Source organism: Cyprinodon tularosa, unplaced genomic scaffold (assembly GCF_016077235.1).
Source record: "Cyprinodon tularosa strain WSP-4 unplaced genomic scaffold, ASM1607723v1 ctg178, whole genome shotgun sequence".
NCBI lineage: Eukaryota > Metazoa > Chordata > Actinopteri > Cyprinodontiformes > Cyprinodontidae > Cyprinodon > Cyprinodon tularosa.
In genome coordinates, this window is record NW_024038597.1 from 92807 (window position 1) to 120589 (window position 27783).

At 38.6% G+C, this 27783-nt stretch overlaps 1 protein-coding gene and 1 long non-coding RNA gene across 2 annotated transcripts in view; one reads left to right on the forward strand and one right to left on the reverse strand.

The window, feature by feature from the left end:
- LOC119781506 (citron Rho-interacting kinase) overlaps nucleotides 1-27783 on the reverse strand; it is a 181196-nt gene that overhangs the window by 10143 nt on the left and 143270 nt on the right. The window contains 7 exon segments of the mRNA XM_038281998.1: nucleotides 2661-2709; nucleotides 2711-2797; nucleotides 2945-3025; nucleotides 12839-13008; nucleotides 13095-13199; nucleotides 13279-13367; nucleotides 16385-16565. Coding sequence (XP_038137926.1) covers nucleotides 2661-2709; nucleotides 2711-2797; nucleotides 2945-3025; nucleotides 12839-13008; nucleotides 13095-13199; nucleotides 13279-13367; nucleotides 16385-16565 — 762 coding nt within the window.
- LOC119781507 lies at nucleotides 8152-27236 on the forward strand. Its single transcript, XR_005280576.1, has 3 exons — nucleotides 8152-8237; nucleotides 26837-26968; nucleotides 27041-27236. It is a non-coding gene; the product is annotated as an uncharacterized LOC119781507 (long non-coding RNA).

Consider the following 27783-nt stretch of genomic DNA (forward strand, 5'->3'; position numbering starts at 1 on the left):
AACCGATATCGATACTGATGTTAAAGCTGGACAAAAATAAGTAGTCATTGAAAATAGCAGTTTTGTTATCCATTTCAGACACTTTGAAAAATAATATACTCAAATATATTTTCATATGCTGATATCAAATAGATTTATAAAAACGCGGTATCGATCTATTTTACTTTCAAAATCTCGTGAAATTTCATCGTTCTGTTACAAACTCTCGTGATATTTTGCAAATTCTTGTGAGATTTTGTTAGTAAAATAGATCGATACCGCGTCAATATATCAACATATAAAAATATGGCAACATTTCGTGAATTTTTCGGGGATTTCGTAGCATAACGATGACATATAGCAATATTTCATTAGTAAAAGAGATTGATATGGTGTTTTTAAATGGCAATATATCAGCATATGTAGATATTGGGATATTTTAATGTATCAATATTTTTTCCCTCGTCTTTAGAAGTTTATAAGTCTGTAAAAAAGAAGTTTTTGAGGAAGAAGAGGAAGTATTATTTTATATTTTTTTTTAGACTTTAGAAACTCAGAAGCTGATCAAATATCGGGTTAAATATCGGTGGGGTGGACGATGTCCGATACGGGGCCGATTACAAACCGGATTCCAAAAAAGTTGGGACACTAAACAAATTGTGAATAAAAACTGAATGCAATGATGTGAAGATGGCAAATGTTTCTATTTTATTCGTAATAGAACATAGATGACAGCTCAAAAGTTTAATCTGAGTAAATGTAACATTTTAAAGGAAAAATATGTTGATTCAAAATTTCACAGTGTCTACAGATCCCAAAAAAGTTGGGACAAGTAGCAATAAGTGGCTGGGAAAAGGATATTGAGCAAATAACGAACAGCTGGAAGACCAACTAACACTAATTAGGTCAATTGACAACAGGATTGGGTATAAAAAGAGCCTCTCAGAGTGTCAGTGTCTCTCTGAAGCCAAGATGGTAAGAGGATCACCTATTCCACCACTGTTGCGCAGAAAGATAGTGCAGCAATACCGGAATGGTGTTGCCCAGAGTAAAATAGCAAAGACTTTGAAGTTATCATCATCAACCATGCATAACATCATCTAAAGATTCAGAGAGTCTGGAACAATCGCTGTGCGTAAGGGTCAAGGCCGTAAAACGTTACTGGATGCTCGGGATCTCCGGGCCCTTAAACGTCACTGAACCTCAAACAGGAACGCTACTGTCAGGGAAATAACAGAATGGGCTCAGGAATACTTCCAGAAAGCATTGTCAGTGAACACAATCTGCCGTGCCTTCCGCCGCTGCCAGCTGAAACTCTGCAGTGCAAAGAGGAAGCCATTTCTAAGCAAGCTCCACAAGCTCAGCCATTTGCACTGGGCCAGGGATCATTTAAAATAGAGTGAGGCAAAATGGAAGACTGTTCTGTGGTCAGATGAGTCACGATTTGAAGTTCTTTATGGAACACTGGGACGCCGTGTCACCCGGACCAGAGAGGACAAGGATAACCCAAGCTGTTATCAACGCTCCGTTCAGAAACCTGCATCACTGATGGTATGGGGTTGCATGAGTGCTTGTGGCATGGGCAGCTTGCATCTCTGGAAAGGCACCATAAATGCAGAGACCTCTGTTCAGGTTCTAGAACAACATATGCTTCCATCTAGACGTCATCTGTTTCAGGGAAGACCCTGCATTTTTCAACAAGATAATGCCAGACCACATTCTGCAGCAATCACAACATCATGGCTACGTAGGAGAAGGATCCGGGTACTGAAATGGCCAGCCTGCAGTCCAGATCTTTCACCTATAGAGAACATTTGGCGCATCATAAAGAGGAAGATGCAACAAAGAAGGCTCAAGACGATTGAACAGTTAGATCCTGTATTAGACATGGATGGGAGAGCATTCCTATTTCTAAACTGGAGAAACTGGTCTCCTCTGTCCCCAGACATTTGTTGAGTGTTAGAAGAAGGGGGGATGTCACACAGTGGTAAAAATGGCCTTGTCCCAACTTTTTTGGAATTTGTTGACGCCATGAAATTTGGAAATAACATATTCTTCCCTTAAAATTATACACTCTCTCAGTTTAAACTTTTGATCTGCGATGTGTGTTCTATTCTGAATAAAATATTTGTTTTTGACACCTCCACATCATTGCATTCAGTTTTTATTCACAATTTGTTTAGTGTCCCAACTTTTTTGGAATCCGGTTTGTACATCCTGCATCCCTACTTTAATTGTTTAGTTTATAGGAGTTCATGGCTAACAAAGTATCCTTAAGAAGCAAGTGTAGCAGTAAAACCAGCCCAGATCACCAGCCGCCACTACCGTGCCTCTCAGGTTCAATAGATTGGGACGTCTGAAGACGTAAGCTGATGTTCCTACAGAGCAAAAAGACTTTTTTTCCTTCAAACTCATGAAACTCCTGCAGTTTCCTCACAGAGGAAGAACTCAAATCTGTGCTAAATGAGGCCTTTTCTGTTTCTTTGAGCGCTTCGTGGACCAGCATCTGGCTTCTCAGAATCGGCTCCCCTGAATTATTTTCACCTGTTAGTAATCTTAGAATAATAAACCTCCAATTTATGGAGGAATCGCCTCTTATTATCTGTTACATTCGTCTCCTGACCTGAACTTCCCTCTGAGCTCAGCTAACCATCAAACAGATAATAAGTTGGACATGTTACCAACAATCATCAGCAGTTTCTCCTGCTCTTTGATGATCTGTATCTGAAAAAACCGATCCCAGACCAGGGATGTGGGTCAGGGAGTTCTTGATGACGTTCAGAGCGTACAGTCCCTCCTCAGATCCAACCAGAACGATCTGCACAGAGACAGAAGAGACAAAACGTTCTCCAGTTAATGTTCAAGCAGCAGCAGCAGCGCATCGCCAGACCTTCACACAACCATCCACCTGAAGCTAGAGTCCAGTTAAATCATTTATTTATTGCAGCTATCAGGGGTTTGGTACCTGATCGGTTAGAGGGAGGGTGCAGTTAATGTCCAGTCTGTCGTCACCCTCCAGCTTTAGCAGAGAGTTTCCCAGCAGCTTCTGTGAGGAGAGAGAGAAACAGCAGATGAGATGCAGCTTCAGTCACCGGCCTCAGGGAGGACGGGGGGGTCAGAGGTGCAATAAGTCGTTAGGGTAAAAAAATCAGAGGGAGATTCTTTTTAAAAATGTAAAAATTAAGTAATTTTTTCTTAAAATAAGTGCATTTTTTTATTGAGAAGGTAAGTGAGACACGTTGCCAATGGAACGAGACAGTTTACATCTAAAATAAGATATATTTAAAATGCATATTATGTAATTATCTTATTTTAAAAGTAAAAGTCCTCATTCTATTGGCAGATCATATTATTTACCTACTCAAATTAAGGGGAAATACACTTAATTTAAGACATTTTTATTTATTTCAAGGTTGTTTTTGCAGTGCACGCCCCATTGGAAGTATCCATTTTTGGCAAATTTCAAACACACCTTTCTGTTCCCTCCAGAAGAAAGTAGTGCATAAATCTGCACTGCAAAAAATCTAAATCTAGATAAGTAATTTTTTCTTAAAATAAGTGCATTTGTTCTTGAATTGAGGAGGTAAAAGAGACATTTTGCCAGTGGAAAAAGACAATTTACACTTAAAATAAGAAAACACAATTGCATTGACTTATTTTAAGTGCATATTATCTAATTATCTTATTTTTAGAGTAAAATTACTCATTCCATTGGCAAACTATCTCATTTACCTACTCAAATTAACGGTGAATACACTTAATTTAAGAAATTTTTACTTATTTCTAGATCATTTTTGCAGTGTGAACTCAAACCCATTGGCAAATCATCTTATTTACCTACTCAAATAACGGGTAAATACACTTAATCTTAGGAATGTTGACTTAATTATGGTTTATTTTTGCAGTGTAGAGATGACTCATGCTGAAAAAATAAAATCTCACTCAGTCATTTTTTATTATAATAAGCAGAGTTGTCCAGTAACAAAGTACAAATTCTTTGTTACTCTACTTAAGTACACTTTTAAGGTATTAATACTTTACTCCATTACTTTTTTTTTTTATTATTGCATCTGTACTTTCTATTCCTTACATTTTTAAAACAAACGTTACTCGTTACTCTTGGCTTTGGTTTAATGTTTCTAAATATGTATTTCCCGTCATGTGCTCCATCCAATGCAGATCATTGGCTTCACCCACAATGGCACAAGACAGTTTACACTTAAAATAAGAAAACACATTGTCTTATTTCAAATGCATATTGTCTAATTATCTTTAGAGTAAAAATATTCATTCCATTGGCAAACTTTCTCATTTACCTACTCAAATGAAGGGTAAATACACTTATTTTAAGACATGTTTACTTATTTCTAGGTCATTTTTCCAGTGTAAGAGCCACGGTGGCCTACACTGGAAAAAATCTAAATCTAGATAAATATTTTTTTCTTAAAATAAGTGCATTTGTTCTTGGATTGAGGAAGTAAAAGAGACATTTTGCCAATGGAACAAGATAATTTACATTTGAAATAAGGAAACATAATTGCATTGTCTTATTTCAAGTGCATATTATCTAATTATCTTAGTTTAAGAGCAAAAATACTCATTCCATTGGCAAACTGTCTCATTTACCTGCTCAAAATAAGGTTAAATAAACTTAATTTAAGACATTTTTACTCATTTCTAGATTGTTTTTCCATTGCAGTTAAAGTCAAGACATCCATTTTTTTTTATAATTCCACCAGAGGTGTCAGGAAACGGAGTACAAATACTTTGTTACTGTGCTTAAGTATACTTTTTAGGTATCTATACTTTACTCCATTACTTATTTTTCTTCCTACTTCTGACTTCTACTCATTACATTTTCACACAAGTATCTTTACTTTCTATTCCTTACATTTTTAAACACACTGCAAAAAATGGAAATCTAAATAAGTCATTTTTTCTTAAACTAAGTGCATTTGTTCTTGAATTGAGGAGGTAAGTGAGATACTTTGCCAATGGAACAAGACAATTTACATTTAAAATAAGAAAAAGCAACCGCATTGTCTTATTTTAAGAGTAAAAATACTCATTCCATTGGCAAATCATCCCATTTACCTACTAAAATGAAGGGTGCTTGATTTAAGACATTTTTACTTATTTCTAGACCATTTTTGCAGTGCAAACGTTACTCGTTACTCTTGGCTTCGGTTTAATGTTTCTAAATCTTTATTTCCCGTCATGTGCTCCATCCAATGCAGATCATTGGCTCCACCCACATCTAGTGAAAACTAGTGTGATTGGATGAGTCATATAACGCAAACACTCATTGGTTAGCTAAAGGAAATCATCAGAAGCAAGCAGGTGTTCTTCAAACTGCTAACGTGAATTGTCTATGCCATGCTACAATGTAGGATTCAGGAAAAGATGTTGAAATGTCTGAAAGGTCGGACACAGGCGAGAGCGTATCGGGAGACGGAGACCAACAAGACCTCCCTCATCCTTGGCCCTATCTCAGAGAATTTTTAGAAATAGTCGAACAGTTAAGCTTTCAATTCATATAGTGGCATCTGGCTGTTTTTTTTAAGGTTACTTTATATCTTTATTCTTTAAGTAGTTTTTGGAGCACATACTTTTTCACTTTTACTTGAGTAAAGAGGTCAAGTTGATACTTCAACTTTTACCAGAGTATTTTTAAACTGCAGTATCTATACTAGGGATGCACGATATAATCGGCCCCCTATCGGTATCGGCCTTAAAACTGAATATCGGACATCGGCCACCCCACCGATATTTAACCCGATATTTGATCCGCTTCTGAGTTTCTAAAGTCTAAAAAAATTAATAAATAAAGAAATACTACTTCTTCTTCTTCCTCAAAAACTTCTATTTTACAGACTTAAAAACTTCTAAAGACGAGGGAAAAAATATTGATACATTAAAATATCCCAATATCTTCATATGCTGATATATTGCCATTTAAAAACACCATATCAATCTCTTTTACTAATGAAATATTGCTATATGTCATCGTTATGCTAAGAAATCCCCCGAAAATTCACCAAATGTTGCCATATTTTTATATGTTGATATATTGACGCGGTATCGATCTATTTTACTAACAAAATCTCACAAGAATTTGCAAAATATCACGAGAGTTTGTAACAGAACGATGAAATTTCACGAGATTTTGAAAGTAAAAAAGAGCGATACCGCGTTTTTAAAAATCTATTTGATATCAGCATATGAAAATATATTTGAGTATATTATTTTTCAAAGTGTCAGAAATGGATAACAAAACTGCTATTTTCAATGACTACTTATTTTTGTCCAGCTTTAACATCGGTATCGGTTATCGGCTACATGAGTTTCAAAATATCGGATATCGGCCAAAATCCCAATATCGTGCATCCCTAATCTATACTTCTACTTAAGTAACAAATGTTTGAACTTCTGACACCACTGAAAATAAGTTCATTTTTTTTCTTGCATTGAGGAGGTAAAATATACATTTTGCCAATGGAACAAGACTATTTATATTTAAAATAACAAAAAAACAATTGCATTGTCTCATTACGAGTGCATATTATCAAATTATTTTATGTTAAGAGCAGCAAATCATCTTATTTGCTGCTGAAATTAAGGGTGAATTTACTTAAAATAAGAAATGTTGACTTATTTCTGGATTGTTTCTGAAGTGCACTGCAAAAAAAAGAAATATTTAAGTCAATTTTTCTAAGAATAAGTGTATTTTCCCTTGTTTTGAGTGGATACAACAATTTAACAATTTATATTGTGATTTACATTTAAAGGAAGAAGAAACTTCTCCATTATCTTATTTTAGGTGCATAATATTTCTTTATCTTATCTCAAGAGCAGAAATCCTCATTCCGCTGGCCGATCATCTCAGATTACCGGTAAATACGCACGTTTGAAGAGAACTCTCTTATTTTCTGCTCAGTTTATGCAGTTTTAGCATCAGTTTAACAGAAACCATTGGGTCAGTCTATTCATCTTTAATGTGATGCTTCCTCTGACTGCAGAAAAGGTTAATCTCAGGGAATTATAGGATCATAAAAAGGAATTATTACTGTCAAATTTACATTCATTATTAAGAGGAGTATAGTAATTCATGTAGTCAAACTTTTAATGAAATCTTAACTATTTCTGTCCTCCAAATTGATTCATGTTTCTTCTCCTTAATTAATTTCATTTTAATCTAAATCTGTATTAAATATAAATAATATCTAACTTTATACAGAGTTTTATTTTCTAATCCATGAAGAGAAAAACAGGCAAGAGAAAAATCATTTCAAATACTGACGGGAAAATGAAATGAAACCAGCGTTGCCATGGAGATCTAAAGCGGAGGTCAGTAATGGATGGTTAACTTCCTCAGTTTTAGCATTAAAAACGTCAAACTTTATCAGATAAACGGCTTTAAACATTAACTTCCACCAATCTGAGATTCGAGGATTTAAAAACTTAACGTGACGTCCTCCAGCTGCCATCAGGGTAAACATCCCCAGCAGACAGAGGCTTCCAGCGGTTACTCATATACAGCTGGAACGTCCAAATAAACCGGTTTTCATTAAAGCTCAACAAATAAGAGGAATTAAAAACCATTTGGAGTTTTGTTTTTCTCACTATGAACCACAATAACCGGATCTCAGCTCCTACTAGAGCAAATAAAAAAGCGAGCGTTGGTGACATCATGACGAGATGGAAACATTCAGGTCCTCTTAAGCGGCGCTCAGATATCTGCAGAACATGACATCATTTCGCCGTCACACATCATCTGGCTCGTCAGGTTTGAATTTCAAAGCTTTCCATGAGGCTTTATCCAAATAATGAGACTTTAACCAAAAAAGTTTGCATATAAATACAATACAGAGATTATAAACCAGTTTAGCTGATAAATAAACTCTTCCTATTGATCTAATAATAACTTTTGAACATTTATTAACTCCAGACGTCTAGTTTATATCTGTCTATCTTCCAGGTTACAGCAGAGTTCCTTCAGGTCCGTTCTGAAAAGAAAAGAAGATCCAGAAGTACGAGGGACGTTTAATAAGTAAAGCTCCTGATCCACGTCTAGCTGTTTGATTCAGCTGAAATTTTGCTGTCCGATTATTAATATCTCTATAGATTAATTACAGCTCTGAACTAATTGTGGTTTCTGATCTCCAGGTGTTTGAGTCTGAAATGGAGCCTGCTGAGTGTCGAGCTGCGATCTGGTTTTTCTATGGCCTTGTTGGGTTTATTGATGGAGCATCATCACCGTGAGTTACTTTCATTTCATCAAAAGTCTCCCGTGGTCCAGCGAGATGTACAAGAAGCATAGGCTCACTGCAAAAAATTGAAATCTAAGTTTATTTTTCTTTAAAGAAGAGCATTTCTTTCTTGAATTAAGCAGTTAAGTGATACACTTTGCCAATGGAATAAGGCAATTTACATCTAAAATAAGAAAAAAACAATTGCGTTGTCTTATTCCAAGTGGATATTATCTAATTATCTTATTTTAAGAGTAAAAATACTCATTCCATTGACAAATCTTATTATTTACTTGCTAGAATTATGTTAAATACACTAATTTTAAGAAATTTTTACTCGTTTCCAGATCGTTTTTGCAGTGCTGGATATTTCAACTCTCTAATTTGGTATTATAGATATTGTAAGAGGTTTTTTTTTCTTTTCTCTCCCTTTTTTTGTTTTTCTTTCTTTCTGTCTTTCTTTCTTCTATTTTTGCTATTTTGTCTCTGATTTTATTTTTTTTATTTTAAATTAGTAATTTCCTTCTATGTTGCTAAACATGTATTTTTTTGATCTATGGTTCTGGTAAAGTTGCAAAATTTAATAAATAAAGTCTAAAAAGTCTCCCTTGGTGTACGTCCTTTCAAATACAAAAGGACTCACACCGTATCTTAGCTAATCCTTCCCCTCTGAATGAGACGTCAACAGAGGACCCGCAAATAAGAGGATGCGAAGTATTCACACCCCTTTTCACATTTCTTTAGGACCAAAAAACTTGAACGCATCAACAGAGTAGAGCTCAACGTGAAGCAGAAAGAAAATGATCACAATTCAGCCAAAACTAGAGCTGGGTTTTAAAGCAAATGCAGTCGAGAGTTTGTAGCACTGGAGGGGAAAACGTGGATCCAGTTGTCATCAGAACAGCTGGAGTCAGACGGGAGGGAGAACATCTGGAGTGTTCAGGATTATCGCCTGAAGCTGAACCTCTGCTCCTGTCTCAAACCTGCAGCCTCCAGGATCTTCTTGTTTCTAGCTCCATCCTTTGTCCCTGCTGAGAAGTGTCCTGATTCTACCATCACCACGCTTCACAGTGAGGAAAGTGTGTTTTGGTTGTTAGTTTTCTGCCAAACTGCAGGTCACAATGCAGGATCTTGATCTTCTGGCCAACAAGAAAACATGAATTCCTTTAACAATAATTTTTTCTTCTCATTAACAGAAGTCCTGTCATCAGATCTCAGTAACTCACATCTATGTTTATGCTCCTAATGATGGGCTTAACATCTCTCCATACAATGACTAACCAAACTAACCTACGGAGTCACTTTTATTCCGTTATTGTTGCGATATCTTCATATTTTTATGTAAAATCCCAAAATTCTGTGATTAAAAATAGTTTTAATCAAAGAATGGTTTTTGAGACTAACAAAATTTTTTCATTTGTTATTTTTTCGCAATTTGAAAAGCATGCTACTGGTGAAACTCAAGTTGAAAAACAGAAATATGAAAATCTGTAAAAAATAAAAAAAAACAAAAGAAGAAAATCTGAAAATAAATTCTTTTAACAAATATTTTGAGCAAAAAAAAAAGCAACGTTACTCTCAAAATCTTTTTTAAATAAAATATTTCATCAAAGTTTCATTCCTGGATTGTGTTTTTAATTTTAATTTACAAATCATTTTTTCCCATGTCACACTGACTGCATATAGAGAGGCTCCAACTAGGCAGGGTGAGCAGATCTGTGTCTTTGCTTTACACAAATTAAAACTATTTCCCACATTTGACCTGGACAAATTATGAAACGTTCATAAAATAAAAATAAAAACCACCGGTGCATTCTATAAAGCAAAGCTCTACTTAACGAGTCTGTGCAGCATCTCAAACCAGAACAGATGCAGAATGTTCATCTATTAAAAACATAATGACATCTATGTATCAAGAAAAGAAAAACGCAGCAATAAACGGCGTGGGACGGTTTCTATGGTGACTGAGGCAGAGAGGTGATTCTCAGAGAGAGATCTGGAAGTTTATCCAAGTTTTTCTTTCTTTTTTTCCATAAAGAGGTGAGAGAGATACGCTGCACTGACCTGCTCCATCTGCTCCTCCTTATTCTGTGAGGCTCAAAGACGATCACTACTTTATCTGTTTTCTGTCCTCCTGAACTCCTATCATGGGGAAAGTTTTCTATTTTAAGTTTCATTGATTGTTTTTGCTCCAGTCTGTCCTGCTTACTCTATACGCAATGTCTGACTCCAAACTGACTCTTTCCCCGTGAGATTAACAGATTTTATTTTGTATTTCCCTCCAAAGCGGATGTGTTTTACTTTGTAACCGCGTCTCTCTTCCAGTCAGACCCATTAAATTGCTGCTGAATTGCTGCGTAGTCCGACTAAAATAGACCTGGGCTCTATCTCAGGCGGATCTATGCTGCCCCCTGCAGGAAGCCATCCCCACCTCTAAGACACGATTTTCTGTCGGATCGGACGCAACTTCGGATTCGGTGTCTTCTGGCCTTTATGCACTAAAGCAAACCTCTGAGGGCTTCAAGGTTTTTTGAACAAGCAGCTTTTTAAATGCATCATTTTGCTTTGAGTTCACATTTATGCACTACTTTCTTTTGGAGGGAACAGAAAGGTGTGTTTGAAATGTGACAAAAATGGATACTTTCAATGGAGTGCGCACTGCAAAAACAATCTTGAAATAAGTAAAAATGTCTTAATTTGAGCAGGTAAATAAGATTATCTGCCAATGGAATGAGCATTTTTACTCTTAGAATAAGATAATTAAATAATATACACTTGAAATAAGATAATGCAATTTTTATTTCTTATTTTAAATGTAAATTGTCTTGTTCCATTGGCAAACTGTCTCACTTTCCTCCTCAATTCCAGAACAAATGCACTTAATTTAAGAAAAACTGACTTATCTAGATTTTGAATTTTTCCAGTGTGAATCCCTCTGCGAGACACTGGGTCTTCATAGCAAAAAATGTAAATCTAGGTCAACTTTTCAAATTGAGCAGATAAGAGAGTTACTTTGCCAATGATATGAAGAAAATTTACATTTCAAATAAGAAAAAAACAACAACTGCAGTCTCTTGTTTCCAGTGCATAATTACTAATTATCTTATTTTAATGGTAAAAATGCTCATTCCATTGGCAGATAATCTTATTTTCCTACCCATATTAAGGGTTAATACACTTATTTTAAGAAAATTTTGCTCATTTTCAGAACGTTTTTGCAATGTTGTTGGGTTTTATCTCTCAGAGTTTGTTCAGGATGAGGTAAAAGACTTAAAGTTAGAGGAGGGGAAGCGAGTGCGGTGGAAGCAGAAGGGTTGAGCAACACAGTGATGCATGCACAGCTGTGCGCCTCAGGAGGAATGTGCAGATCACATGTGCAGACCTGTGCGCCTACAACTCTGAATCTCTTTACCTGGACCAGAGGAGACAGAACCATTAGCCTTTTGTACATAACGGCCTGTATGTGTGAGGAAAGGAAGCAGGAAAACAAAGCAAATTAAGAAAACGTGGCCATATGTAGAGCGGCAGGATGAAGGGCAACAAACAGGAGTGAAAGAGACGAAGAGAAAAGAAGAGAAGAAGGGAAGAGTTAATGAATTATGTCAGTGAAAGCAGACGGATGTGTTGAAGTTTTCATCCTTAAAGGAATAGTACACCCAAAACATGATTAGCCTTCATTTTCTACTCACCCCCATGCTGAACAACACTCTGGAGTACTTTTTTGATATCTCAAATGCATCTGGAGATCTGGGAGGCTTCTTGCTGTCTGCTGACATTCAAATAATGGAGGTCTATGGCACCCGAGACAGAAAGGTCCATAAAAGTCCACAAAAACGTGTCAATATTCCTCCATACTGCTCGTCCAATGTATTCCAAGTGTCCTGAGTGGGTAGCATCCAGAATTTACTCGAAACGAAGTTATTTAGAATGTTTTTAGAGCATAAACAGTAGTGTATAGGATTTCCTGAAAGCGCCCCCATGCGCGCTCACGACGCTACGGAAACCGCGGCAGACCAAACCAGATGAAAGTGCGCATTCAGCTCGGCAAAGAACTCATGCTCTTCCTCAACACTGAAGTCCTCAGACATTTTTCTTTCGTTGTTTCCTTCTTTGCACAGGTAAACAGCACATTTCTTCTTCTACGCTTGCATTATCGGCAGAGCAGACGTTGAATGCGCACTTTCATCTGGTTTGGTCTGCCACGGTTTCCGTAGACTCGTGAATGCGCTTTCAGGAAATCCTATACACTACTGTTTATGCTCTAAAAACATTCTAAATGACTTCGTTTTGAGTAAATTCTGGACGCTACCCACTCAGGACACTTGGAATACATTGGACGAGCAGTATGGAGGAATATTGACACGTTTTTTGTGGACTTTTATGGACCTTTCTGCCTCGGGCGCCATAGACCTCCATTATTTGAATGTCAGCAGACAGCAAGAAGCCTCCCAGATCTCCAGATGCATTTGAGATATCAAAAAAGTACTCCAGAGTGTTGTTCAGCATGGGGGTGAGTAGAAAATGAAGGCTAATCATGTTTTGGGTGTACTATTCCTTTAAAGTGTTGTTGGACATGAAGGAGGTCAGCCGGTGGCAGCAGAGAGACTCACTGCGTCAGCCTCCGCCTTCTCCCGAGCGGCTCGCCCGCCGCCCACCACAGCCTCCATCACGGCCACCCAGCGCTGCTTGTCCGGGAAACTGGGGGCCATGAAGTAGATGGCCTGACCCGGCCAGCAGGGGGCGTGGCAACGAGACTCCAGCTTCAGGACGTAGGCCACGTCTGATGAAATAAGGGCAAGACAAAAACGTCACCAAACAGGGATTTGCTGGAGATTGTAGAACTAGGATATAAAGATTGGCTCCTACCAGATTTGGCCGTGTTCGGGAGCTCCGATGCTCCGACTGCTCCATGAATCATCACCTCTCCCTCTGACAGACACAAGTCAAACTCCTCCAGTGGCTTCACAGAATCTGGAATCAGACGGATGAGGAAGCAGAGGTGGGTTTATGACATCCTTCCAAAAGTTATCCCTCCCTCCTGCAGCCTAACCTTCTCTCGGCTCGATCTCATAGATGGAGACTTTAGTCCCGTCCAGGACGACGTATTTCCTCTCCCAACCTTGACCCCGCTTCCCATTCCTGTCAACACATGGAAAATTAATATTACACGATATTACCGCTCTACACTGGAAAAATGATCTAAAAACAAGTTAATTTTTTTTTATTAAGTGTATTTACTCCTAATTTGAGTAGGTAAATGAGATAGTTTGCCAATGAAATTAGGATTTTCACTCATAAAATAAGACAATTAGATAATATGCACTTGAAATAAGACAATGCAATTGTTTTTTCTTATTTTGAATTGTTCCATTGGCAAAATGTCTCACTTTCCTCCTCAATTCAAGAAAAAAATGCACTTATTTAAATAAAAAAGGAGTTATGTAGATTTACATTTTTTGCAGTGTATCTGTTCAGGATCTAGTACAAGTATTCATACCCTAAAGCTGCTCCACCATTTCTAACATAATGACCACAAACTGCAAATTGCTTCACTGGGATTTAATCTGATAAACCAACACAAAGTCTCCGCCAGATGATGCCTAACAATCCAAGCAGTGCTTTTCTTTCAGCCCGTGTTTTTTCTACAAGAAATGAATAAGATTGGATTTAATCCAGGAGAAACAGAGTTAGTAAATTAAACCAACCTGTGTGTGGAACAAACATCAATCTAGGAGCTTTTTTTCTGGCTTAGAAAGCTTTGTGTTACAGTCAGGGGGGGGGATTTACCATTAGGCAAAAGTAGTGTTAGGTTAAAAAATGTAGGTTTGTAAAAGAGAAACTGAGTCCATACAGGAAAGAGATTCAAACAACTCCTGCAGGAGTGGAAAAAGCCCAACAAAACTTCCAGCTCTTTCCTTGAACCCCCACCTGCAGTCGTCTTTTATTAACAGAACATAACACATGGTTACAAAAGAGAGTATTGTTCTGACAGGACAGTTGATCAGGTCATAAGACAGGATGCTCTCCTCTTGACTGAATCATAAGACAGAGTGAAGCATCTCCTTGCTTCAATGTTTATAAGCACACACACATTAATTTTATAATCATTATTGAATAAACCTAACAAGTAGGCAGTTTCCTAGGGACCCAGGTTCCTGGGGGCCCCATAAAACTCTGTTTATATTTATGATAAATACAACTATTCCTATTTGTGCACATTAATTATGTTTTTGATCAAAATCCTTTTACTGAAATGCCATCAGAACGCTGATAATATTAAGTGTGTCTCAGCCTCCCCTTCAGTTTCCAATATATTGGATCAGTCCATTTGCTGCACATGTTCAGAAAGGTCCAAACAGACAGCAGCAAACCATTTGAAAACAAACCATGAAAAGAGCAGTGTTGCCAACTTAGCGCTTTAGTCGCTATATTTAGCCACTTTTCAGACCCCTCTAGCATTTTGATTTCTGAAAAGCTCCTAGCGCCAAATCTAGAGACTTTTTTCTGCTACTGGAGACTTTGGAGACAACATCTAAAAGCAGCGAACTCTGCTAACTTGGCGAACTCTGCTAACTTAGCGCTTTAGTCGCTATATTTAACCACTTTTCAGACCCCTCTAGCATTTTGATTTCTAAAAAGTTCCTAGCGCCAAATCTAGAGACTTTTTTCTGCTACTGGAGACTTTGGAGACAACATCTAAAAGCAGCGAACTCTGCTAATTTAGCAAACTCTGCTAACTTAGTGAACTCTGCTAACTTAGCGCTTTAGTCGCTATATTTAGCCACTTTTCAGACCCCTCTAGCATTTTGATTTCTAAAAAGCTCCTAGCGCCAAATCTAGAGACTTTTTTCTGCTACTGGAGACTTTGGAGACAACATCTAAAAGCAGCGAACTCTGCTAACTTAGCAAACTCTGCTAACTTAGCGAACTCTGCTAACTTAGCGCTTTAGTCGCTATATTTAGCCACTTTTCAGACCCCTCTAGCACTTTGATTTCTAAAAAGCTCCTAGCGCCAAATCTAGAGACTTATTTCTGCTACTGGAGACTTCTGCGACAACATCTAAAAGCAGCGAACTCTGCTAACTTAGCAAACTCTGCTAACTTAGCGAACTCTGCTAACTTAGCACTTAAGTCGCTATATTTAGCCACTTTTCAGAACCCTCTAGCACTTTGATTTCTAAAAAGCTCCGAGCGCCAAATCTAGAGACTTTTTTCTGCTACTGGAGACTTTGGAGACAACATCTAAAAGCAGCGAACTCTGCTCTCCAGAGCGAGTAGATTGGTAACCCCGCCTCCTGCTCTCCTCTATCTTGTCTGCTGTCATGATTCATGCAGCTATTATTTCATCCAAATGAAAAATGGAGAACAGATAAGCAGATCATGGCTTGTCTACAGTGAAAAGAAGGACTGGGTTATTTACTTTGGCCTTTTTGGAAACACAGGAAGGAGCAATCAGCTAAGTGAGCTTAGTGCTTGGAAAAAATCTTTCATTCCTTTAGAGACAGCATGAAAAGTCAGCTGAGTACAAAACATAGAGAGGAAAACAAGAAGAAAAGGGACAAGAAGAGAGGGACACAACCTAGAACAGATAATGGATGTCTATTCTATTAGCATTTCTCTATCTGGATAATGGGTCTATTTATGTGTTGTTTCTCCATTCAGAGGGGCCCCCTGCCTGTTTTACCTAAATCCGCCCCTGGTGACACTACAGTAATCATCATTTAGCACAGAGTCCCAGTTCAGTTCACTTCATTCAAGAAAAACAAAAACACAAAGATCTGATTTGATTATTTCCTTTAGTCTGCAAGAATCATTTTTCAGTGTCTAGATTATTTTCTATTTGATTATGGATTAAAACTCTAAAAAGTGACTGTAGATCTGGTTGGATGTGATTCTATGACTATATAATATGAGCAAATACATTGTTAGAAAAGCACCCGGAGAGAGCAGACCTCCGCTAGAAGCTCATTTCCACCTTAAATGAATGCCTGGATTAACAGAGTGATTGAAAAAATTCCTGGATCCAGCTGGTGATCCAGATCATCACCAAAATTTTGGTGATGTTGTTAGCAAACGTGGACTCGTGCAGCGAACGATGGAGGAAACATTTTTTCCAAAGCTTTTGACAGCTCTGTGTTCTCCTGCTCACAGCTGACCTGGGCTGCTTCATCCAACCCTCCAGGTGCATGTGTCCGCCGGCATCTTTGATCTGCTGGCCCCCCGAAGCGGCTTTGTCTCGACACAAACCCTCGGAGAGATGCAGCGAACAGTCGCTGGACATGCCGCAGGTGGCTGGAAGGCAGGCGGAGCACTTAGGATGGCACAGAGCGTGGCATTCTGCAGAAAAAAAGAACAATTAATTATCGGTTAAAAGCTCAATTTTAGGTGTAGAGTTGAAACATTTCTTTGATCTTATCAAAAACTTTGAATGGGCCTCTTTTAAAAAAAGTAAAGATGTGAAGACTGCTGCTTTAGGCTTAGACTGCTGGAGGACATAGGGACCCCTTTTTCATCCTATCTCTATTCTCCCACTCTGCAGAATCTGTTAGTTCAATCTCTAACGTTCTGCTCTCTCTGCTTTTTCTCATAGTAGCTTCATCTGGTCTGTTCCTGTTTGGCTGTGACTCCATCCTGGAGAGAAATATCAGCTGTGCTGCTGCCATCAACACCTTTGTTTCTAGATGTTGGAGAGTGGCCTGTTTTCCAGTGTAGTCCTGTTTCTCTGACTGTGACTAACTGGATGTGCTCTCTTCATCCTCTGAGATGGGAGCTGGCTCGGAGCTCGTCTGCCTGGCTGTGTGTTTCCTGGACGGGGCCGCCTGTGGAGCTGGTTGACAGTTGCCTTTTGTATCTATGCTTCTTTTTCTATGTCTGCTTCTGTCTCCTTGAACCCCAGTGGGCCTCAGCAGATGGCCGCTCACACTGAGCCTGGTTCTGCTGGAGGTTTCTTCCTGTTCAAAGGGAGTTTTTCCTCTCCACTGTCGCTACAAGCATGCTTAGTGTGAGGGATTGCTGAAGAGTCAATGAGTCGATGCAATCAGCTGGTTTTCCTTAGATAGAAAACTTTGAATCAATCTGACTGGATGATCTGGTTGAACTGGAAAGTGCCTTGAAATTACGTGTGTTGTGAATAGGCCCTATAGAAATAAACTGAATTGAAATTGAATTGAAAGGTTCCTGCTCTGGACTTTAGTAAGTGTAAAAAAATAATAAATTCTTTTAACACATTTAAATCTTAATTAATTAGAATTTTACATTTTCTTTAAACTGAGTGGGTGTCATGCAAAGGATTGTGATGTTGGGACATAAACCATGATAATTTAGGACACTGAGAACCAATATCCATGTTTCACCTAAACATGTTCACTGGACAAGAAGATGCAGTTTTGCTCATAAAACAGCAGTGAGACCTCTCTTCTCTGCTCTGCAACCTCCTCTCAGCCAACTGGCTCCACAGGACCCCTCCCAATGAGGTGTTCCCGTCAGAAGAGAACAAAACCATGGCGCTAGGCCCAAAACGCCCAGATCACCACAATAACCAAGGATAAGTCATGATGCTTGACATTTCAGAACCGAAATGCTGAAAAAAACAAATAATGACCATGAGTTATTTAATGGAATCCTCACGTCTGTTCACTGCTAGCTTATTCAAAGAGGGGAAAGAATCATTTAACTACAGGTTACTGGTTCCCGATTAAGCAAATCATTAAATTAAACATTATTTGGCCAAATAATCTTTTATTCACGTCACAGATTTGCATTGTGAATCGGTTTGAAAACATTAAAATCGCTCTAAATTAGTGGAAAGCTAATTTGATCACATCCCAAATTCTACAAGATAAACTCTGGGTCTCAAACACAAAAACCATCTTAAACTCTAATATGGTTTTATACATATATATATATAAACAGATATATATATATATATATATATATATATATATATATATATATACAGTGGGGCAAAAAAGTATTTAGTCAGCCACCAATAGTGCAAGTTCTCTCACTTAAAAAGATGAGAGAGGCCGGTAATTTCCATCATAGATATACCTCAACTATGAGAGACAAAATGAGAAAAAGAAAATCCAGAAAATCACATTGTCTGATTTTTAAAGAATTTATTTGCAAAATATGGTGGAACATAAGTATTTGGTCAATAACAAAAGTTCAACTCCCTCCAAAGATTTTCTATGGGGTTGAGATCTGGAGACTGGCTAGGCCACTCCAGGACCTTGAAATGCTTCTTACGAAGCCACTCCTTCGTTACCCGGGCGGCGTGTTTGGGATCATTGTCATGCTGAAAGACCCAGCCACGTTTCATCTTCAGTGCCCTTGCTGATGGAAGGAGGTTTTCACTCAAAATGTGACGATACATGGCCCCATTCATTCTTTCCTTCACACGGATCAGTGGTCCTGGTCCCTTAGCAGAAAAACAGCCCCAAAGCATGATGTTTCCACCCCCATGCTTCACTGTAGGTATGGTGTTCTTTGGATGCAACTCAGCATTCTCTCTCCTCCAAACACGACAAGTAGAGTTTTTACCAAAAAGCTCTATTTTTGTTTCATCTGACCATATGATATTCTCCCAGTCATGGTCTGGATCATCCAAATGCTCTCTAGCAAACTTGAGACGGGCCTTGACATGTACTGGCTTAAGCAGGGGGACACGTCTGGCACTGCAGGATTTGAGTCCCTGGCGGCGTAGTGTGTTACTGATGGTAGCCTTTGTTACTTTGGTCCCAGCTCTCTGCAGGTCATTCACTAGGTCCCCCTGTGTGGTTCTGGGATTTTTACTCACCGTTCTTGTGATCATTTTGACCCCACGGGGTGAGATCTTGCGTGGAGCCCCAGATCGAGGAAGATTATCAGTGGTCTTGTATGTTTCCATTTTCTAATAATTGATCCCACAGTTGATTTCTTCACACCAAGCTGTTTACCTATTGCAGATTCAGACTTCCCAGCCTGGTGCAGGTCTATAATTTAGTTTCGGGTGTCCTTTGACAGCTCTCTAGTTTTGGCCATGGTGGAGTTTAGAGTGTTACTGTTTGAGGTTGTGGACAGGTGTCTTTTATACTGATAACAGGTTCAAACAGGTGCCATTAATGAAGGTAACGACTGGAGGACAGAGGAGCCTCTTACAGAAGAAGTTACAGGTCTGTGAGAGCCAGGAATCTTGCTTGATTGTAACTGACCAAATACTTATTTTCCACCATATTTTGCATATAAATTCTCTAAAAATCACACAATGTGATTTTCTGGATTTTTTTTTCTCATTTTGTCTCTCATAGTAAATATATATCTATGATGAAAATTACCGGCCTCTCTCATCTTTTTGAGTGGGAGAACTTGCCCTATTGGTGGCTGACTAAATACTTTTTTGCCCCACTGTATATATATAAATATATAAGTGTATATATATACATATATAAGTGTGTATATATATATATATATATATATATATATATATATATATATATATATATATACATACATATATATGTGTATATATATATATATATATATATATATATATATATATATATATATATATATATATATACATATATATGTATATATACATACATATATATGTGTATATATATATATATATATATATACATATATATGTATATATACATACATATATATGTGTATAAATATATAAGTATATATATACGTGTTAGTGTGTGTGTGCATAGTTGTCTTTGTGTGTCTCTCTGTTGCCCTGTGTCAGACTGGCAACTAATTCAGGGTGAACCCCACCTTTTGCCCTACCGCCACCCTGACAGAATAAGTTGGAGAAAACTTTTTCAGCTGAAACCAAATAGGATAATTCAAACTATTACACAACTTCAAACAGCATTTGAAGTTTAGCTTATTTGTTTTTTCCCTAACGACCAACCAAGATATCACTTAACAGATCAATAAACAGACCTTTCATTAATTTAATGTAAATGCATCATACTACTTTAAATGTATATATGTATATACATATATATGTATATACATATATATGTATATACATATATACGTATATATGTATGTATATATATATATATACCTATATATGTATATACACATACATATATACGAATATACATATATGTATATACATATATATATATGTATATACATATATACGTATATATGTATGTATATTTATACCTATATATGTATATATATATATATATATATATATATATATATATATATATATATATATATATATATATATATATATACATGTTTATACATATATATGTATATACAATTCTATATGTAAATGAGTGGGAGGAGTTTTTCTGTGGGCGTTTACATTCTTCAGATTTGACTTCAACATTCTAAAGAATTCCTGTGATGTCATTCTGAAGGCGGGGCCTTTAGAATCCTGTGACATCATCACAGCTGTTCAGGAGTTCTAAATTCCTCATTGCTTGCTACACCACTGACCTGTTCAGACGTCTGCAAAGCGCTTTCCTGGTCGACAGTTTAAACTTTAGCAGATTAACACAAAATTTAACAACCGTTTTTTTAGTAAAAATGCCGCATCTAAAGCAGCGTTACAACAAAGGTGGAAGGAGACATCAGAGGTATGGATGGGAAACTGGAAAAGATTTGAGACACTGCGTTAACAACAAGCAGTTGGATAATCATTCCCAGCATGAAATTGAAGGGCTCCGCTCTCTTCTGGAATTCGTGAAGGATAAATGGGTTAAGGAGACCCAAAAGGTAAACACCCTGAAGGAAGAGCTCAAAACAACTAAATTTGAGGTGGAAATGCTGAAAAAACAGCCGCATGGATGGAAAAATGGACAAGATTTGAGACACTGCGTTAACATAAGGCAGTGTGATATTGATTCCCAGAATGAAATCCAAAGGCTCCGCTTTCTTTTGGATAACGAGAAAGCTAAAAGGGTTATGGAGAACAAAAGGGTAGCCGCCCTGGAGGAAGAGCTCAAAAATACACAATTTGAGTTAGAAAGACAGAAAATTATCCATAAGATGTTTATTAACAAAGGCAAAGAAACCAAGGGAAAACTGATGAGAATTCAAACCTCTAATGACCCAAAAACTCTCAACCCTGTGACCACCGCCTCTAAGTTGTTCAATGACAGGAAATATAAGACTAAGTTGGAGAAGATGGTCGCTTACCAAAAACTAAACTCCAGATATGAAACAGACTTTTCTGCCCTGAAGCAGAAAGCAACAAAATGTCAAAAGAAGAAGGAGAAAAGAACAAAGTTTGTTCTGAAGCTCATTAATGAATTCAGAGTTGAAAAGTACAAATGTCATACAGTGGCTCAAAACTATGAATCCCTACAACAGAAAACTACAGAGATGGTGAAAAACTTGCAAAGTGAACTGGCAGGGGTTCGAGTTTTGTACCGGGAACTGAAATATAAGTACGATACCAACGATTTTGCTCTAAAACGGCAAATAAACGCATTCGAGCAGCAGCTTGATAAAGAGATAAAAATGAAGAACAGCCTTAGAGCTGAGAAGGACGACCTCCAACGGCAAGTCACTTCCCTTCAACAAATGATCTTATGGTGCGAGGGCAGATATAAAAGACAGCTGTCAGATATTGCAGCTGAGCTCAAAGACAGAGATGACCTTGGTCCTCCAAAACGAAAGATTCCCAGGTGTCAAGAAGAACGATCCAAAATAGACCGGTCCATAGATATTGACGCCCTGTCAAACCAATTTAGATTCAGTTTATCTATATAACCTTCCAGGTCTTAAGAAACTAATAGATTGATAGACAAAATAAATAAATAAATAAATAATGATAAAAAAAGCCTAAAAGGCTGCTCAGCAGAGGGTAGCGCTGCTGCCTCGCAGCAAGAAGGTTCTGGGTTTGATTCCCCGCCCGGGGTCTTTCTACATGAGTTTTCATGATCTCTCTGAGCATGCGTGGGTTCTCTCCTGGTACTCCGGCTTCTTCCCACCGTCCAAAAAGATAAATGTTAGGTTAATTGGCTTCTCTAGATTCTCCTTAGGTGTGAGTGTGAATGGTTGTTTGTCCTGTTTGTCTCTGTGTTGCCCTACGATGGACTGGCGACCTGTCCAGGGTGGACGCTGCCTCTCGCCCGTAGACAGCTGGGATAGGCACCAGCACCCCTCGCCACCCCAATTGGGACAAGCGGTCAGATAATGTATGGATGGAAAAAGCCTAAAACAAAAAAAAAAAACAATTAAGTGTGTATCATAAGTGTGAAGCGTCTCCTGCGGTAGTGTCGAGATCCTACTGTCTCAGCCAGGGGTCTTTCTGCATGAGTTTGCATGTTCTCTCTGAGCATGCGTGGGTTCTCTCCTGGTACTCCGGCTTCTTCCCACCGTCCAAAAAGATAAATGTTAGGTTAATTTGCTTCTCTAGATTCTCCTTAGGTGTGAGTGTGAATGGTTGTTTGTCCTGTTTGTCTCTGTGTTGCCCTACGATGGACTGGCAACCTGTCCAGGGTGGACCCCGTCTCTCGCCCGTAGACAGCTGGGATAGGCACCAGCACCCCTCGCCACCCCAATTGGGACAAGCGGTCAGATAATGTATGGATGGAAAAAGCCTAAAACAAAAACAAATTAAGTGTGTATCATAAGTGTGAAGCGTCTCCTGCGGTAGTGTCGAGATCCTACTGTCTCAGCCCAGACTTCAGGGGATCTCGGAGCACCAGTGGGCCCCAGAGACGAGACAAATCCCACCACCATGTGGACTTGGCATCCGTCAACCACTGTCCCAGCTATGGGTAAATAGCCTCACTACCTTGTGAGCAGTGTTGGACACTATAGTTCAAGAAGCTAACTAGTCCCCGATTTCAGCAAGGGTTCATCTACAGATGTTTTTAGAACTGATTAGTGACCTTTAGTTTATATCTTCAGATAGTTAGTTATAGTAAGTAGAGTTATAAGTTGTTTAAGATTGGAAGTTATAAACATAGCCTTCTAGGCTTAGTTCTACTTTTCTACTAATCTGTTTCAGTAAAAGTTGGTTTAGATTCTCAGTCATCCAGGTCATAGTCATTCCAAAAAAGTAAAAAAACAATCCACTGGACTTTGCTTCCAAGTTTGAAGATGTTTCACTTTCCATCCAAGAAGCTTTTTCAATTCAAAATGTCAGAAATAGCGTTGAGTTTAAGGCTTTATAGAGTGAGCCTTGTTTTGGCTCAGATTAGGGCTGCAACTAACGATTATTTTAAAAATCGATGAATCGGCCGATTATTTTTTCGATTAATCGATGAATCGGACAAAAAATATTTTTTATATTAAAGGAATAGTACACCCAAAACATGATTAGCCTTCATTTTCTACTCACCCCCATGCTGAACAACACTCTGGAGTACTTTTTTGATATCTCAAATGCATCTGGAGATCTGGGAGGCTTCTTGCTGTCTGCTGACATTCAAATAATGGAGGTCTATGGCGCCCGAGGCAGAAAGGTCCATAAAAGTCCACAAAAAACGTGTCAATATTCCTCCATACTGCTCGTCCAATGTATTCCAAGTGTCCTGAGTGGGTAGCGTCCATAATTTACTCGAAACGAAGTCATTTAGAATGTTTTTAGAGCATAAACAGTAGTGTATAGGATTTCCTAAAAGCGCGCTCACGACGCTACGGAAGCCGGCAGACCAAACCAGATGAAAGTGCGCATTCAGCGTCTGCTCTGCCAATAATGCAAGCGTAGAAGAAGAAATGTGCTGTTTACCTGTGCAAAGAAAGAAACAACGAAAGAAAAATGTCTGAGGACTTCAGTGTTGAGGAAGAGCATGAGTTCTTTGCCGAGCTGAATGCGCACTTTCGTCTGGTTTGGTCTGCCGGCTTCCATAGCGTCTTGAGCGCGCATGTACGCGCTTTCAGGAAATCCTATACACTACTGTTTATGCTCTAAAAACATTCTAAATGACTTCGTTTCGAGTAAATTCTGGACGCTACCCACTCAGGACACTTGGAATACATTGGACGAGCAGTATGGAGGAATATTGACACGTTTTTTGTGGACTTTTATGGACCTTTCTGTCTTGGGCGCCATAGACCTCCATTATTTGAATGTCAGCAGACAGCAAGAAGCCTCCCAGATCTCCAGATGCATTTGAGATATCAAAAAAGTACTCCAGAGTGTTGTTCAGCATGGGGGTGAGTAGAAAATGAAGGCTAATCATGTTTTGGGTGTACTATTCCTTTAACCTCTTTATTTCAAAATAAACATTTTAGACAGAACAAACAAGCACACAAGTACAGGTTGCTCATTAACTGTACTGGTGCAATATGAAAAATAAATGTTTGTGTTAAAACTACGCAAACTTACATGAGAAATGTAGCTGTACATCCACAAACAATAGGCCCCCCCATTTCAACAAATGAGTTTTTTTAGACTAGAAGAGTTCTGCCTTTTAAGACAGGAAAGTATAGCAGTTAAAGTTGCTACTTGAGAAAATACTGAACCATAGAGATAAAAATAGCCCTGTGATTCAAATTATAAATTGTATTTGGAATAAAAATGAGAGAACTAGGGGTGCTAAAAAACACATCCTCCAAAGACAGATATTTACATGGAAATGTGGCAGATAATTAATTGACATATTACTGATCTTGCTGGATTTTATTCTGCTTTACTTCCATAAATTGCAGGATCTACTTTACTTTATCTTTGCCAGAAGATTTAAACTTTAAAAGCCTTACCCTCATAATTTGCAAGTTAATTTATTTATAAAGAAAATATAAACGCTGCTTAAAGCTACAGTGTGTAATTTTCAGCGACATCTAACGTCCAGACTGCAGACCGCAGCAACATGAACATCTCCCCCCCACCGCTTCTCCCCCCCAACATTACGGCGAGCGTTACGGGACAAAATGTCTTCCACGACGTCCGCATCACCTACCTTCTCAAGTGATGAGGTTTGTTTACATAGATAATTTTACAGATAGTATTTCATTAGTCTGTGTAGGGTATAGATTTCAGTACCGTCTCAGTTAATCTCTCTCAACTTGCCGTAGTTACTTTCGAGCGTAATGGGCGATCTCGCAATCGCTAGTTTGTTGGCTCTGCGCTGCCGTAGCGCGAAGATGTCTGCCTCCATGGCTGCGAGACCCGCTCCTATGTAATTATAAATAACGAATTCTAAGGCAACGCAAATATTAAGGTTAAGAGGCTGAGCTCGTAGATGATGATAAATAACATAGTTATGTATAATATATTACATTTCTGACTGTATATCCCTGTAATTATTACACACTGTAGCTTTAAGCTAATTCAAATGAAATTAAAAGTAAAATAAGTAGCCAACCTTATCACTGTCTGTAACCTACTAACACGGTAAGGAAAGCATCAGATGAGCTACCTGAGAAACTAACGTTACGTTTCCCCTCTTTAAAACCAAACAAACATAGTGGTTCCGTGCCATGTTCATTTGTTAACATGCAACAAAAGTTGCATGTTACGACTTTTTTCGCTTTACAAAGCGCAGGCTTTTTTAATTATTTTGATCAATTTGCACCGTCAATCCCGGCGCATGCGCGCTTCATTTGCAGTCTGGACGCTGAGGGTAAACATCCTGCGGCTCTGACTGCAGCGCTGAGAGGGACTCCTGCGGGAGCGGGAGAACGGGGGATGGGATGGGGCAGGCGCCCCACGGCAGAGTAGGAACGATACATGCTTTCACGTAAGAGTCTCCAAAGGCCGCTAGTGACACCGTAAAAAGTCGCCAGATTTGTCGCTAGTCGCCTTTTTGAAAAATAGTCGCTGGAGGGGTCTGAAAAGTCGCTGAGTTGGCAACACTGCACTTGCGGCGCTGACTCGCTCTGCCATATTTTTTTTTCTTCCCCTGTTTCAGTCAAGTGGCAGTGATGACGGCGGCGGATGACGCATTAATCGCGCGACACAACTAATCGATGATGAAATTCGTTGCCAACGCTTTTAAAAGTCGATTTTTATCGATTTTATCGATTCGTTGTTGCAGCCCTAGCTCAGACACATGCAAATTGTACCTGACTTCAGGTCCGCCCTTTTGGAAAGGGGGTCTTTTGGTTTTGTTGTTAGCCTGCAATACTCAAAACTGAACTTATTTTTAGCTATTAAATTGTTTTCATATTGTATGTACTATTGTGTTTGGAAGGGATTTTGATTATAGCATGTTTAGATTAGTATAAAATTAATAGAAGAGGAGAGGAAGAAGTTCAGAAGAAACAAGATTGATTAAGAGGAGAGAAGTAAGAAGCGTCTACTTGAAAGAGTTAAACAGAGAGCAGGTAAAAGTAAGAACAGTGCTAGAATGTCATGATCTTGACACTGATGATTGACTTAATTACTCATTTCACTGACATGTCTAACTCCATCTAGTTGTCGTTACTGTTCATCTGATCCACCTGCTCCTGCTTTTATTTAACCTGCCTATTTCCAGTCATCAGCGCTGACTATGCACGAGCCAGTGGTGAGGGTGTTTAAGCGTTATCTTGGTGTTTCTGGTTACTTGATCCTGACCTGTTCTGCCTCTCAACCACTGAGCCCCCCGTTCCAGTTTTATCTGTTTGCCAGACCTGTCTATGGACTCCTGCTGGATTCTGCCTGTTTACTGAATTTGGAGCTGTTTCCTGTCACCAACCTGGATTTCCCTCCACAGCCTCCTCTGACTTCTGATCTCCTGATCCTGAAACCTGAGCACCGACTCTGGCTTCACCCTCTGGATTATCCTTCCAGCTGACCAGCTGGAATCAACCACGTTCTCTGGGCACAGACAGAACTATTAAACCAGGTTAGTGATTCACGTTCATAACCTTCCTCTGCCAGATTTACGAGGTCACTAACCTGTGTTTCCTTTCAGCAGAGGTTCCTGTCTGAGGTTTAATAAACGCATTTTCAGTGATCATACTGTCTCTCTGCCTTGAATGCTGGGTCCAGCTTGATTTAGAAAGTAAAGAAGATGGAGAGGTAAGAAGACAGAGAAGACTGATAGACCAGATTACACTAATAAACACTATTCATTGATTAATTTGATTATTCTTTGGAAATAATAACATTATTAGCACATTCCTAGATTTTACATGTGATTTTTGATGTTTAAATATTGATAAATATGTAAAAAGGGGTTAAAGCATCACTGTCCCGGTTAACTATTCTAATTTTTATGTATTTCTTGGTCAGAGAGGCGTTACGGAGCTCTCTAAATATACTGCCAACAAACAGCACCCTTCTTCTCGCCCTTTTTTTTCCTGCTTTTTATTATTCAAATCAAGGGACAAACCAATTAACCAATTGTCTTTTGTGTTTCTCCCTTGAACCACCAGGAGGCGCCTGGCTCCGGTTCGCCTCCTCACACACCTGCAAGCTGTTGCCTCATCACCGGACTGCTCTTAAGCTGCTGGTTGCCACTACTTCGACGCCAGAGTGTTTGCCAGTTTGGGGAACTCTAGCCAAGCCTTGTTTATGCTGAGTCTAATATGAGTTTTTGCATTTTTGAGTTTTTGTTCTCTAGCCAAGCTGAGATCTCATAGAGTTTAACTGAGCGCTTGTTTCTCCCTGAGTCTCAACCTTGTTTGTTCTTTGCCTTTCGGCAGGAAGCCTTCCTGC